The sequence below is a fragment of the Miniopterus schreibersii genome (assembly GCF_964146895.1).
Source record: "Miniopterus schreibersii genome assembly, chromosome: 2".
NCBI lineage: Eukaryota > Metazoa > Chordata > Mammalia > Chiroptera > Miniopteridae > Miniopterus > Miniopterus schreibersii.
Genome location: NC_138102.1, coordinates 104699266 through 104716168, shown reverse-complemented (window position 1 = coordinate 104716168; position 16903 = coordinate 104699266). Strand labels below are relative to the sequence as shown.

At 35.5% G+C, this 16903-nt stretch overlaps 1 protein-coding gene across 3 annotated transcripts in view; it reads right to left on the bottom strand.

Moving 5' to 3' along the window:
• The window catches only part of DCP1B (decapping mRNA 1B), a 50855-nt gene that overhangs the window by 25369 nt on the left and 8583 nt on the right, over positions 1-16903 (bottom strand). For all 3 annotated transcript variants that reach the window (XM_081130590.1, XM_081130591.1, XM_081130592.1), the window contains exon 3: positions 16773-16900. In XM_081130590.1, the coding sequence (XP_080986716.1) occupies positions 16773-16900 (128 nt within the window). The remainder of the gene's footprint in view (positions 1-16772; positions 16901-16903) is intronic.

Sequence of the window (16903 nt, the reverse complement as noted above, 5' to 3'; positions counted from 1 at the left end):
GCCCAGTATAACGACTAGCATGAGGTACACATTCGACAAATGTTTGCTGAGTTGAGCTGAAATCTAAGACTTCAAGATCTTATGCCATCGATACTGCTTATAATTGCTCATATTAATAGTTTTCACTATTCTGGCTTAATAGAACATCACAGACAAGATGTGCCTCGATCCTCTGTATCGACATCACACCTCCTACCAGGGTCCCAGCAAGGGGGTGGACTCTTCACATCGCCCCTTCTGTTCTCCCACTAACTTCACTCAGAGTTTATTTTGCTTCAAATATTTGATACTTTTAGGCATAAGTAGTGTTATGGGATTTTGTCTTTAGGGTATAAGCGCCTTAGGATGGTATATGTCTATTGGTGCAGCACTGGGTAGGCACTAATATACTCATTTTATGTGTACTTATAATACAACAATTTTACCATATACCAGCCTTCCTGATATGTGTCAGGCACTGGCCACTAAGAGCTCAAAGAATGCAATCAATCTGCGAAATCACATGCATTGGTTTTCAGAGTATAACTAATAGTACTTTGATCTAGCAGAAAAAATAAGATATTCATATGCCAGTTCTGTCTGACAACAGTAATCTGAAGCTTACATATACAAGTACCTAAATAATCTTAAAAATATAAGATTTATGTGCAATGTCAGTTATTCCAGGAACACAATGAAAATGTATTACTTTATATAAATCTCAATGTAGCAAAATGAGTCTAGTCGTGTATAAACTATAGTTTGTGAGAAATATATGTTTAAGCTAAACATAAAACAGAGTATTTCTACCAGTTAAAATTTGCTCTAATGAAAAACAGATTTCCTCATATTTGAATCAGATTATTTAATCAAGTGTTTAACAATTATAGGAGTAGCTTTGCTGAAAATACTCTAACTATAAAACATATGATCACTGAAACATTTCTAAGATTTTACACAGTAGTGGTCTAGAAAAAGGAGACTACTACTACTTCTTGACTGTAGAAAAGTGAGCCTGAGTTTCTCTTCTTTTCATTTTGACCTTAATCTATAATTATGGATACAGTAGATAGCACTTTCCCCAAAGCCCTTTATGTTATAAACAGTTAAATCATGTTTGGGTTCTACTATTAAATAAGAGCTCTAAGGTTGAATATAGGATAATTCTAACACCAATTCTTGGCTAAAATAGTTTTCTTTCTTCAAAAACCACCCCCAAGAACATGAAAAAATTATAATTTTCCTTCTGTGGGTTAAGAAGTAAATGAACCCAAAAGTTTCAAATTGATTATTTAAAAGTATTTTCAAGCCCAGCTGGCATGGCTCAGTGGTTAAGCATCAACCTACGAACCAGGAGGTCACGGTTTGATTTCCCATCAGGGCACATGCCCAGGCTGTGGGCTCGATCCCCAGTAGGTGCTGTGCAAGAGGCAGCCCATCAATGACTCTCATCATTGATGTTTCTATCTCTCTCTCCCTCTCAGCTTCTACTCTCTGAAATAAAAATAAAAAACATTTAAAAGTATTTTCTAAGTGATTTTTGAAAAAAAGTCAGTAATATAAAAAAAAGCCTCTAAAAGAACAGATATGAATACTCAATATAGCCAATTTGGAATCCAACTTTTCTCTGCCAAAATTTAGACTTCTATCATGCCAAGCTGGGTTCTTAAAAACAAAGTATGAAATACACTCCAAGACACAATATTACTCTCTGTATGTTGCTTTCATATAGTATGTGTACATCACCATATATGACTCTGCCACACAGGTTCTTCCTCATCTAAGCATGCCAGATTGTTAAGTTAAATAAGTTTAGAGATGTATACACATTTTCCCATTAAATTCACGTGACGGTCCTATGTACAGTGAGCCCCTAATCATAAGTGATGCAAGTGTAGGTTGTGTAAATTAGAGAAGCACTGTTTACCCATATTGTAGGTGTGTTTATTTGTGCATGTTTCAAGGGGCCATCAGATATCACAACTCAACACATGGAAAAGCAAAGACATAAAACCCAGACGTACCACAGGACACAAAAGTAACATTTTGCTTTACATGAGGCTTTTCAGAGCCCTCTTTAATTGAGAGAATGCCAGGTTCTTTAGATAAACAGTATTCTTTAGAGTTTAGATCTCTTCCCTTCAGCATAAGTGGCAGCGAGAACAAAAAAATAATTCTGGGTTTAAGGTCGGAGTGACAAGTTTAATCAGTCAAGTTATGGTAGATGCGTAACCCTTAACCATATTAAAACACATAAGCTCTGAGCAATGGCACATAATAAATAGATCAATTTTTCAGTTAGAATGGCCACGTAGGCTTATAGACACAGAATGACCACACTATCATATTTTAATTTCAGTCGCCTTCTTTCTTTCTCACTAAGAAGCACAGAGTTAGCTGGTCAAAAAAGTCCTTGAAGGTTATCTAGCGCAAGCAACCACTCCTCTCACACACAGTAAAAGAGCCTCAAGACTGTATAGGCTACTCATTCTGATTAAATATGATTTCTTCCTTGATCTCATTGGTAACCCATTCATTGTTTAATAGCATGCTATTTAGCTTCCATGTGTTTGAATATTTTTGAGTTTTTTTTATAGTGGTTGATTTCTAGTTGCATGGCATTGTGATCCAAGAAGACGCTTGATATGATTTCAATCTTCTTGTATTTGTAGAGACTTGCTTTGTGCCCTAACATGTGATCTGTTTTTGAGAATGTTCCATGTACACTTGAGAAGAATGTGTATTCTGCTGCTTTAGGGTGAAATGTTCTGTAAATGTCAATTAAATCCATTAGGTTTAGTGAGTCCTTTAAGGTTTGTGTTTCCGTTGATTTTTTTGTCTTGATGATCTGTCCAATGCTGACAGTGGGGTGTTAAAGTCCCGCACTATGATTGTGTTGCTGTCAATCTCCCCCTTAAAGTCCACCAAGAAATTTTTTATATATGTAGGTGCTCCTATATTGGGTGCATAAATGTTTATAAGGGTTATTTCTTCCTGTTGGATTGATCCCTTTAGTATTATGTAGTGACTATCTTTGTCTCTTGTTATGGTCTTTATTTTGAAGTCTATTTTGTCAGAAATAAGAATTGCTACTCCAGATTTCTTTTCCTTTCCATTTGCATGGAATATTTTATTCCATCCCTTCACTTTTAGCCTGTGTGAATCTTTTGCTCTCAGGTGGGTCTCTTGTAGACAGCATATATTTGGGTCCTGTTTTCTTATCCATTCAGCTACCCTATGTCTTTTGATTGGACCATTTATTCTGTTTACATTTAAGATTACTATTTATATAAACTTATTTAATGCCATTTTCCCCCTTTATGCTGATGTACCTTTCTCTCACTATTCTTTCTTTTTCTTAAAAATATGGAACGCTTCACGAATTTGCATATCATCCTTGAGCAGGGGCCATGCTAATCTCTGTATCATTCCAATCTTAGTATATGTGCTGCCAAAGTGAGCACTCTGATTAAATATGAAATGTCAGATCCCTTGTCTCCCATTCCATACTGCACAAGATTTGAGTTTACTTTAAATGATATTCTATTGTTATTCCTGCAAATACTATGATTTTGCCTAGTAAAAATGTCAAGTATTTTCAGCTATATAATTATTTTAAAGACGTTTCTTGACTCTAGAGAGCTTTGGGAGTTCAATAAAATACCTAAAATTGTATGCAAAATGGTGCGTATATATGCAAACAGATGTTTTTGGAGGTCAGGAAGTACAAAGTATAGAGCCCTGGAGTAATGCCTGGCACATAGTAGGCAATTAGAAAACATTTGAGGGAGGCAGGCAGGCAGGAATGAAGGGAATGTGTCAGATTCTCAAAGGGATTTGTGACTCAAAGAAAGGTAACAACTACTATTTGAGGCTATCTATATACCAGTAAATATCTCAAAATGGAGAAACAAACTCTCAGTTACCTATGGGCAGATAATGTGGCTTTCATTTTCTCAGGAATAAATTTACACACCATTCACTTTTAACCTTTCAAATTACTTTTGTAATAATTGCCTGAACTGATTCCAAGGTTAAGAAAACATAACGTCTGGAGGTTTCAGAATTTGTTAAGTTGGAAGACCTTTTATTCCCCCATGTGGCCTGAAGTCTAGGAGAGGGCCTGGAAAGCACAGACTCCTTAGCATCTTCAGTCATGGGAAGGGCGAACCACACAGTTCAGCTCCCGTTACTGCTTTGCGTTAGCTGAGAGGTAGGATTTTCCATCTCTGTTGTCAAGTGAGAACAGGGAAAAATTTTGGAAAACTGGGCAACTTTGTGGCTCTTTCTCAATCACCCCAAGCAGAGTACCTTCAAAGCTGGACAAAATATCAGACATATACACACATATAACACTTCTAGAATTAATATAAATGATTTGGGGATTGCTTTCAGTACACTGTATGTGTCTAATTCTTATCCAGATCTGTTCACTTTCTGTGTTTGGTATCACAGAATACAAATAAGATATAAGATGTAGTCTCTGCCCACAAGTCTCTGCCTGTAATTTATTACTCGTGTCACTGCTTTTGCAACTAATTAATGGTGGTACAATGACAGAGCAAATATTTCACAATATGCATTCTAAGTATAGTGAGCAATGTTGCTTCCAAATTATGACCTATCTGTTTGTAGATTTGACTTTCTAACTGCTATTATTTATCATGGTATATATAGGTACAATTCAGTTGGTGCTTTGGAAGAAATTAGTTATACCTTATAATGTCTCTGTAACAGCCATCAGGAAAAGACCTAAAATTCTTTTTAAAAGCCTTATTAGTTGTTTACCATACACTTTATTTTAGGGAAAGGACCGCAGAATAGATGTTAAGGAATATCTCTGCTAGAAAACTCACTTCAAAAAAATTGACCCTTGAGAGGGAAGTGGAAAGTTAATTCTTTCTACTCAGGAGAAAGATTAAGTGGTTCAGGTTTTCATATTTTCAGCAAAAAGAAATCTTTCTCCTCTAACTGTATGGAGAGAAGATGCCACAAGCCAGAGGAAAGGGGGCACAGTCTTCCTAACAATCTGGAACTAAATTAAACTATTTCCGTCACCTGAGATTACTTAAAATGTCAGTTGAGGTCATTATATGAAAGGCTTCGGTGTTGTGGTGGTTTAAAGTCCTAAAGATGTATTTTAGCATACGGATGATTGTATTTCCAGGTTGAGGAAGCCAAGATACAAACCTGAGAAGAGTTAATGTAACATTCTAATAAACTTAGAAGACTTAGAGGTTAAATGAAACAGTGGTTAATAAATGACAGGGTGAAAAAGAAAAGTAACACAAAATACTTAAGTATTCATTTCTTTAAAGTCTTCTTTTATAAAGTTCCATTATTTCTACTTTTTAAAATTGAGAAGTAAAGTGTTCTGCTTGATGAGTTGTGACAATAATATACTCTCTTGTCATCAACTACCCCAAAGAAGATATAAAACATTTTCACCCTGTTCCAGTCAACTACACCACTTCCACCACTACCCCTAGCAGAGACAACCATTTCATGATTCCTATCACCATAGACTAGTTTTGCCTATTCTTAGACTTCATATAAATGTGTTCACACAGTGTCGACTCTTTTGTGATGTCTTTTGCTCCAAATAAGAGATTCTTATTCTGTTTTTGAGATTCATCTATGCTGTTAGATTAGTGGTTCATTCCTTTTTATTGCTGAGTAGTATTCCATTATATGCATATACCAATTTTTTCTATTTACTTATTGATGAACATGTGGGTTTTTTCCAGCCTTTTTTTGCTATTATAAATAAAATTGTTATGAACAAACCAGATGTTTCCATTTCTCTTAAGTAAATACTTATGAGCGGAACTTGCTGATAATTATACAGGGTGTCCCAAAAAAATGTATACACACTTTAACAGCTGATAGCTCAATTTTGAAAATGAAATGTACTTTAATAACACTGCCTTTATAATTATTCAAAGTGTGTGCATGCTTTTTTGGGGACACTCTATATGTTTAAGGTTATAAGAAATTGGCAAAGAATTCTCCAAAGTGGTTGTACCATATTACCCTCCAACCAGCAATGTATGAGAGTTTCAGTTGCTGCATATCCTCATTAACACTTGCTAATGTCAGTCTTGTTAATTTTAGCCATTCCAGTAAGTTAAGTGGTATTATTCTTATTCTGGTTTTAATGCACATGTCCACTCAATGTCCAATAAGCATATGAAAAAGTGCTCAACACATTAATTATGGCAAAATGCAAATTAAAACTACAATGAGATACCACATCAGAACTCCTAGAACAGCTCAAATTAAACAGAAGAACAATATCAAGGCTTGATTTGCTTCTGGGCCCAGGGCTTGGGAAAGCAGACCCTGGTGCACATCTTGGTCCTATCCAAACACACCGAGCCCCAGCAGAGGGAACCACAAGCTGTGGAGTGCGGAAAGCTTCAAACAGTACTCAAGGCCAGTCACAAACAGTGTCTGACATTGGCCGGTACCACAGACCTTCCAAAAGACTGGGAGTCCTAGCAGATCTACCTAATACATAGAAACAAATCCAAACAGGCAGCCAAAATGGGGAGACAAAAAAATACAAGCCCTAAAAGAAAGAACAAAAGAATGCTCCAGAAGAAGAGCTAAATTAAATAGAGATAAGCAATCTATCAGATATAGAGTTCAGAATAGTGATCATAGGGATGCTCAACAGCATGAGAAAAGAAATGAAAACTATGAAGGAAATTAGAATGACATAGAAATAAAAAATACAAAATACATTGGAAGGAATAAACATTAGGGGAAGCTGAGGATCAGATCAGCGAGTTAGAAGACATGATAGAAAAAATCACTCAATCAGAGATCCAAAAAAAAAAAAAAACCAATTAAAAAACAGGAGGACAGTTTAAGGGGGATCTAGGAAATGAAACAATATTCGCATCATAGGAGTACCAGAAGATGTAGAAAGTAAGCAAGGATTGGGGAACCTGTTTGAAGAAATACTGGCAGAAAACTTCCCTAACCTGGTCAAGGAAAAAGTCATACAAGTTCAGGAGGCACAGAGAGTTCCATGCAAGAACCCAAAGAGGGCCATGCCCAGACACATCATAATTAAAATGCCAAAAATTCAAGACAGAGAGAATCTTAAAGGCAGCAAAAGAAAAGCAATCTGTTACCTATAAAGGAGCTCCCATAAGCCTGTCAGCTGATTTCTCATCAGAAACTCTATAGGCCTGAAGGGAATAGCATGAACTATTCAAGGCAATGCAAAACAAGGATCTGAAACCAAGACTACACTATCCAGCAAGGCTATCATTCAAAATAGATGGAAATAGCTTCCTAGACAAAAAAAGGCTAAAGGAGTTTATTACCACCAGACTAGCATTGCAAGAAATGTTAAAGGGACTGCTGTAATAAAAAGGTGAAATAGAGAGAATGAGAAACATAGGCATAAAGAAATAAAATGGTAATCGGCCAGCATGGTTCATCAGTTGAGCATTGACCTATGATCCAGGGCTCGATACCCAGTAGGGGGTGTAAAGGAGGCATCCAACCAATGACTCTCTCATCATTGATGGTTCTATTTCTCTCTCTCTTTTTCCCTTCCTCTCTCTAAAATCAATAAAGACATATTTTAAAAAAATGAAATAAAATGGCGATAATTACCTATCAATAATTATCTTAAATATAAATGGATTAAATGCTCCAATCAAAAGACATTGGGTAGCTGAATGGATAAAAAAACAAGACCCAAATATGTGCTGTCTACAAGAGACCCACCTCAGAACAAAAGACTCGCACAGGCTGAAAAAAAACCTGAACGACTTTAAAGGAGAGATTGACAGCAATACACTCATAGTACCAGACTTTAACACCCCACTGACTTTACTGGATAGATCTTCCAGACTAAAAATCAACAAGGAAACAGTGACTCTAAATGACACACTAGATCAGATGGATTTAATTTACAGAACATTTCACCTCAAAGCTGCAGAATATGCATTCCCCTCAAGTGCACATGGGACATTCTCAAAGATAAACCACATGTTAGGACACAAAACAAGTCTCTACAAGTTCAAGAAGACTGAAATCATATCAAGCATTTTCTCGAACATTTACACCATGGACTACTATACAGCTGTAAAAAAGGATCCCTTACTGTTTGAGAAAGCATGGTGGGACTTGGAGAATATTATGCTATGTGAAATAAGCCAGTCAGAGAAAGACAAGTGTCACATGATCTTACTCATAAATGATTTCTAGTTCTATTCCTTTGTGGTCACAGAGCATACTTTGTATGATTTCAATTAAAAAAAAATTTTTTTAAGGTTTGCTGTATGACTGGTCATTTAAATTTTATTCTTTCTTTAAAACATTTCAAGTAAATGTTAATGACATTTGTTATATTTATCCCTTTCTATTTATATAAAGTAAAATGGTCTATTCTGTAAAAAAAAAAGTTTATCTTGAGGAATGTTCCATGTGTACTTGAGAAGAATGTGCATTCTGCTGTTGTTGGATGAAATGTTTTTAATATTTTAATTTATCTATTGGTTCTATCTCTGAATTTTTTTCCCAGTGGTTGCTCTAGGAATCACAATACACATACTTAACTTTTCAGTCTACTAGTTTTTATTTTACCACTTCAAGTAAAATGTAAAGGCTTTACAACTATATAGGTCCCTTCCACTTACATTGTAGTTGTCACATGTATCACATCTACATACAGTAAGCCCCCTCCTTAATTTATTACTTTTGCTTTCAACACTCATGTGTATTTTTAAAAACTTGAAAAAAGAAAAAAGTAAGTCTATTCTATTTATTCATATATTTACTATTTCTGTTGCTCTTTATTCTGCAGCTCCAACTTTCCCTTTAATATTTCCCTTCAGTCTGAAGAACTTTTAGTATTTATTTTAGAGCAGGTCTGCTGATAAAGAATTCTTTCAATTTGCTTTTATCCAAGAATGTCTTTATTTCACATTCATTCTTGAGGGATATTTTCACTGGAGAGAGAGTTCTAAGTTGACAGTTCTTTTATTTCAGCACTTTAAAATGTTGCTCCACTGTCTCCCACACTTCATGGTTTCTGAAGAGAAATCTGTAGCCATTCAAAACATTGTTCCCATATATGTAATATATTGTTTTCCTCTCGTTTTCAAGCTTTAAAAAAATCTAGTATTTGCAGTTTGATTATGTTTACAGGAATGGTTTTCTTTGCATTTATACTCTTTGCAGTTCACTGAGTTTTGTGAATCTGTATACTTGTGTCACATCAAATTTGGAAAGTTATAAGCTGTATTTTTTCAAATATTTTTTCTACACCAGTCTTTTTCTCCTTTCATGGGACTCCAATGACACAAATTCAGACCTCTTGATATTGCCCTGAAGGTTTCTGAAGTCCTGGGAATTTTTTTTTTGTTGAGAGTTTTTCATTATAAAAAAATAAATTATTTTTCAATTACAGTTTACATTTGCTATTACTTTGTATTAGTTTCAGGTGTACAGCATAGTGATTAGACAATCATGTACTTTATAAAATGGTCCACCTGATATTTCAAGTACTCACCTAGCACCATGCATAGTTATTAAAATATTATTGACTATATTCCTGTACTTTACATCCCTGTGACTATTTTGTTACTACCAATTTATACTTCTTAATCTCTTCACCTTTTCACCCAGCTTCCCCTCCAGCCCACCCCCCCTCTCTCCTGGCAACCATCTTTCTGTTCTCTGTATCTATGAGTGTTTCTAGTTTGTTTGTTCATTTACTTTGCTCTTTAGATTCTACATATACGTGAAATCATATGGTATTTCTCTTTCTCTGACTTATTTCACTTAGTATACCTTCCAGATCCATCCATGCTGTCACAAATGGTAAGATTTCATTCTTTTTTATGGCTAATATTCCATTGTATATATGTACCACAACTTTTTATCCATTCATCTATTGATGGGCATTTGGGTTGCTTCCATATCTTGGATATCCTGGGTCTTTTTGTTTGTTTTTAAATCTTTTTCCTCTATATTCTTGATTGGATAATTTCTACTGATCTATCTTTGAGTTCACTGACTTTTCTCTGTTATCTCTATTCTGTGAGTCAGTCCATTCATTGAATACTGTATTATTTCAGTTCCAAAATTTCCATTTGGTTCTTTTTCATACCTACTGCTCTGCTGAAAAGTTCTATCTTTCTATACATTTCCAGAGTTTCAGTTTTAGCCCTGGCCACTGTAGCTCAGTTGGTTGGAGTGTTGTCCTGTACACCAAAAGGTAGTGTGTTCTATCCCCGGTCAGGGCACATACCCAGGCTGTGGGTTCAATCCCCAGTCAGGGCATGTATGGGAAGTGGCTGATGGATGTTTCTCTCTCACATTGCTGTTTTTCTCTCTCTCTTTCCTCTTCCTCTCTCTAAAAAAGAGTATTCAGTTTTACCTCATGGAGTGTAGTAATAAAAGCTGTTTTAAAGTCATGGGTCTCATAATTAAAACATCTAGTTCATCTCAGGGTGGAAATCTGTTGACTTTTTTCCTTTGAGATTTGGTCCTATTTTTCTGGTTCTTTTTATTAGTAATTTTGGATTGTATCTTGGACATTTTGATTATGTTGTGAGACTCTGAGTCCTCTTAAAACTTTCCAGAGAATTTGTTTGAGAATGCAATCAATTTTGTTATGTTTAGACAAGAAGTTCTGTCCTGCCTTTTGTGTGCAATGGTTTCCATGTCAGATTCATCTTCGGAGCTGTTTGCATCTGCCTAGTATAGACAACTTAGGAGTTAGTCTGGAGCTTGGATAGTGGTTTATATTGTAGGTTAGTTCTCAAAGTCTTTGCTATGTTTCTTTGAGACCAGGATTTGTGTCAGTTTATATCCAGAATTAGGGGATCTCCTTATCCAGCTCTCTCCTCTAGAGTCTCCCTAACTCTCCAACAATCATGGCCCTTTTCCCCAACCCTCTAGCTAGAAAGTCAGGGTTTTTTTCAGTTTTAGCTTCTCACAGTGTCAGGCAGTCTGCATAGCAGCTTGGGCTGCCCACAAGGTGGAGCAAAACAAAGATGAAAATATATAATTGAATTTTCCCCTAACTCTTCAGACCACAAGGGCCCTTGTTTGCAGTTCCTCTGACAGAGTTAAGTTGTTTTCTGGTATCTTCAGGTGCCACCACCATCACAGACACAGTGGTAGTTCAGCTATGCACTGCAACTGGATTCAAAGTAGGGCTAGGAGAGAAAAAAAGGGGGAGGGGGGCAATTCTCTTCACACTTTGTAACTCACAGGAGTCTATTTCTCTAGTACCCACACTAGAAAGAAGGGCTTCTCTTGCTTTTTGTTGTTCTTGCCCACATTTCTGTGACTTAGCCCACTCCTGAGTCAAAGCCAGGAGATAAAGAAGAATAAAATCAGGAAATTCACCACTATACTGGTTGTTCTTCAGGTTCTGACTTTCCTCCCCAATATGCCTGTTATTGCTTACTTTCAGAATCCTCAATTAGGATTTTTGGGGGGAGTGGGTCTATTCTGCCGAAAACTTTTATTATTTTATTTTATTTATTTATTATTTTATTTTATTTATCATTATTATTTTTTAATCCTCACTAGAGGATATTTTTTTTCTATTGCTTTTCAGAGAGAGTGAAAGGAGGAGAGGGGGAGAGAAAGAGAGAGAAACATTGATGTGAGAGACACTGATTGGTAGCCTCCCGCATGTACCCCAAGCAGGGCAGGGGATCTAGCCTGCAACCCAGGTGTATGCCCTCGGCAGGAATCAAACCTGGGATCCTTCAGTTCACGGGTCGATGCTCTAACCACTAAGCCAAACCAGGTAGGGCTGCCCAGAACGTTTAGTTGTAACCAGTGGGACACATACGTTGTAGTGAACTTACTCTATTTTGGCTGGGCTGGAAGCTTAACATCTTTTTGTTATGAAGAATTATGAAATACTCCAAGTAACAGGTAATGAAATCCTGAACTGGAATGGATGTGGGAATAAAGAGGAGAGAGCAATACAGAATTGCAGGGCTTAGCAATACAGAACTGCAGAACCAATACAGAACTGAGACTTAGCAATAGGCTGTGAAGGCTTCAAAGTTTACTTTACTATTACCATGTGCTAACATATAATTTACAGGAATACCTAGCTTTATAAATGACCTGTTATTATAAATGGGCACTAGAAGCCCCCTGCCCTGCTACTAAGGATGTTATACTCTTGGGGTCTACACAAGTTTTACTCTTGAATGAATTTTCCTATAGGAATAATGCTATACATGCTAGTGCTATATTTCATAGGTACATCATTATAATGTTAGTGTGCTATTTTTAGGTAGGTGTATAGTGGGCTAAAAAGGCTCTTATGAATTGACTTAAAAACCTAACCACCAATTAGACCATTACTTTTATGAATGTATTGATATCCAATTATATTTTTATATTTATCTTTTTAAAATTATACATGTACATAATTTTAAAAGCCAAATACTATAAAGTGTATAAAAACAGAGAACTCTTCTCTAGCCATTACATTCCTAATTACTGCTCCTCCAAAACAACCTGAGTTACATCCATGACAGTTATTTCTGCTCTCTATATTTATTTGTCATCCAACTTTTTTTCTGGTATTTAAATCTTTTTTGATATAGAACGTATACACTACTTCTTGATTTTTTAAAGCCCATCGAGGAGGATTTAGTTCTCTGACCATATATACACACTCCCGCAAACACACAAACTTTCCCCCACCCTTGCAGTCTCAGTATAATACAATTTCTTATTCAGTGTTTATAATTTAATTAAGTATTATGATCTGCAAAGCCATATAATACACTATGAGTATATTTCCTTTCTTATACAATATTTTGTTTTCCCAGGAATTAGGAACTGCCTCATTTTGTTATTGTTCTTTCCCCCCATCTCAGTTTTCAATGTTCCTATATCATCATCAAACTTTCTTAAAAAGGAACTGTAACTATCTCAACAGATTCAAACTGTCAGTTGTAATTTTTTCCTTGGACACCCTTCCTGAAGACTTTTATCCTTAATTTAGACTGAATTAGCTTTAATTTAATTGCATAGGAGTCATTATGGGACTCCTCTTTATCACTGTTCTCAGAATTCCTTTACCTCCATCCTGTGTTTGGATTCCTTTCTTCTTAGATGGCTTGTGTATCAGTCACAATAGCCCAAATTATGCTACAGTAACAAACAATCCCACAATCTCAATGGCTTACAATGACAAAAGTTTATTTCTTATACACATTACATGTTCATCATGGGTTGCCTTTACCTCTGTGCCATGTTATTTTCATTTCAGGACCCAGGTTGACAGAGCAGCCTCTGCTTAGAATACTGTTAGTCATCACAGCAGAAGGAAAAAAGACATGATGAATCATGAGCTAGTTCTTAAAGTATCTGCTCATAAGTGACATATATTACTCTTAACCACATTTCATTGGCCAAAGCAATTCATTCATATTTGAGTTCAATAGGTGACCACATAATATTCTTTTAGAGGGGTCAGTGCGGGGTTGGGAACCAAATCATATAGTCAAGTCTGACATCAAAAGAACAGAGATATAATCTTCTGCAAGGAGGCAAAGTTAATAATTATAAACAATAAAGCTATCATAGCAAGTCTTCCTCTTTCTTTCTTGTTAACTCCATCTTTTTCATGAAATGCATCCACCACTCTTGTGGGTTTATATCTTTTTCCCCCTTTACTATCATTTCTATAGTTCCAAGAATGTGTTCAGTCTGCCATGTATAACTAAAATACCACCAATCATTTTAAAAGGGAATTTCTAGGATATGGCCAGTTTGAAAGATAAGAACTGTCTGTACCTATCATTTTCATTCAGTTTACCATTTCCCATTATTTATAGCAGTTTTTCCCAGGTCCTACAAATATTAAAGAAGAATTTAAATTGTATTTCTTTTTTAATACAAAACTACCCAATATAGTAAATTCACTAAAACTGAGGAGGAGTTTTCTAAAACAGCTTTGATCCTAAATATCCTGATTTTGCCTTTTATAATTTGCTCTAAGCTCCAGGCTTATGTCTTTGATGAAATCAAGCAGCTCAAAAGAATTTCATTCTAATCTTGTAAGCATAGACAATGATATATTCAACCCGTTGGCCTAGCTCTGAAAGCTACCTGTCATTGCTGTCGGGAACTTATCTTTTGTTTTGTTTTGTTTTTTAAATATATCTTTATTGATTTCAGAGAGAGAGGGAGAGGGAGAAAGAGAGAGAGAAACATCAATGATGAGAGAGTCATTGATCGGCTGCTGCCCGCAATCCGAGCATGTGCCCTGACCTGGAATCAAACCCCGATCTCCTGGATCCTAGGTCAACGCTCAACCACTGAACCACTCCCGGCTGGGCATAACTTATCTTATATATTATTAAATATTTGGGAAAATACGTTTCTAAAATATATCTCCATATACAAAAATATTACTTAGTTGTGAAATGGAAAACACAGCAAAAGGTTACTAAAGGGGAATAATATGAGAGAAATAGTCAAATTCAGCTTTTTGTTACATTAGTTTTTATTTGATATTCTCCTCTCTAATAATTGCGATATAATACATTCTCAACTTTTTAAAAAAGAAACTTGCTTTTTAAACATTGGAGCACACACTAAAAAGATTAAGTAAGTCTTAAGAAGTAAACCTTGCTCAAACACATCATTCATTTGTTAGTACTTTTCACTACTTGGGCCTGTCTTTTGCAGTTGGGCTTTCTCAGTTCAAATGCTGTTCCCATCTCCAAATAGTCATGGGCCATGGTAATTACTTAATCCCTTTAACCTCAGTTTCTTCATTTATAAAACAAAAATATTAGTATTTTCAAGAAAAAGTTATGAGAAATCAGAAACTATGGGTATCTGTCAGGTCTGTCACCTCACTGGGCCTCAGTTTGCTCATCGGCAAAATGGCAGAGAAAATGTCTACGCTACAAAGTTGTGATTATAAAATACGGTAAAATAAATGAAAGTGATTAGGACATCGCCGTTCAATGGAAATATAAGGTGAACCATAAATGTGAGCCACATATGTAATTTTAAATAAAAAAATAAAAAGCACGTGAAATTAATTTCAACAATATATTTTATTTACCTTAATATACTTAAAATATTATTTCAACAGGTAAATCAATATGAAATTGAGATTTTTTACATTTTTTTGTATTGTCTTTGAAAATCAGTTGTGTATTGTACACTCATAGCACAGCTCTATTCAGACTAAGCCATGTTTCAAGTGCTCAATAGCCACATGCAGCTAGACTACCATATTAGACAGCATTGGCCTGACTGGAACCAAGGTGAGGCTTAATATATGTTTATTAGATCCAAATAGTATTACCTATCAGATAAGTCCCATGGGACGTATGAAAGTTAATTTTTAAATCAACCACATTAAAGAGAGTTTGTAATTTTTATATTTTTGGTATTAAGAACTTAAAATATTATCTGTACTAACTAGACTAAGTATGCAAAGTAAGAGCTACCAAAAATAATTACTATAAGTGACTAATATTCACTTATTTTATATTTATTTATGTGGCTGTTTTGTTTATTAGGATTGAAATTATATATTAATTTGACATAGAATCTTATAATCTCAAAAAAGAAAATAAAACCTGACATTATTATAAGCATACAAACAACTCAAACTACAAGCTACAATTGATGAAACTATACCTTCTGGGAAAGAAATAGGAATAGAAAACAAAATATTTCTCTGTACTACTACATTTTTCACTCACAGGACCTATCATTAGTAAGCCATGTTACAGTTTTAATAGCTTCCTTTTTCCCCCCATAAAAATGTAACCATATTCTCTAAATATTAGGATGCCCACCTATCATATAACTTAATTATATGTATGTAATTATAAGTAAATATAGCATTAAAAGGAATGTTATATTTACTTCAAAACAAGTCATTGGAGTGCAAACATTAAATATCACTTGTATTACATTCATTATTAAGATTACACTGAACAGTATATAGTAGGCAAATCTGGTATCTTGAGTTCAAAGAGCAGGGTGGAAAATGAATGGAAAACATTTAACTGCAAGATCTTTCTGAAACTTATCGAAAAAGCACAGGGCATGTGTGTACACAAACACACATTGATGCTCTTGCAGTTTATATATTTTCCATCAATTTTTCTCTGGTCTTTCCAATGGTCCAACACAAATGGTCAGATAAGCTACAAGAGTAAAACAGAATATTGGATAGGCAATTGCTACCTCATTTTGAACCTGACAAGGACAATTTAGTTACCTAACATAACTTCAACATTACAAAGTGTTACAAAATTTTAACGGCCAAAACTCTTTGGACTTTGATTGTTCATTTACTATATATTTGAAAGATGGCAATTCTAGAATATTGGTCCTCTCCCCCAAACATATTATCAGAAGGCTCACACTCGATGAAAGTGCCACCAGCTGAATCACTAATTCTATGTCCTACAGCACCACCTATGTGACCCTCTGCAGTCTCCTGACCAAAAACTCCTTACCCAGTCCTGATCAGACTTAGTTAGACTCTCCAATGGGTTCACACTACAAAGTGGTCTCACTGCAGAAGACAGGGTTTGAATACTTACATCATCATATTCACATAGTTTTCATGTAAACTTTCCCCAGGAAGGACCTATTCCCTCAGTTAGGTATGCATTTCCCAAGCTAACCAATGCTGACCCCTAGAATCACTGATACTAAGCACAAACACAAAGACATACACCGTACAATTTTAAACACTTGGACAAGCTGCTGAAATAAAACCACCCAATTCATTTAGAAAGACTCACATCTGGCATTTCTGTAGAGAAGGAAAGGGTCCTGGAGCTGGAAATCCAGGTCTTTAGTAATGGGTTCCGTCCTATTTTCCATGCTCAGCCTATTCATAATGGTGAACCCATGCTTTGGAGAAGCAGACCTA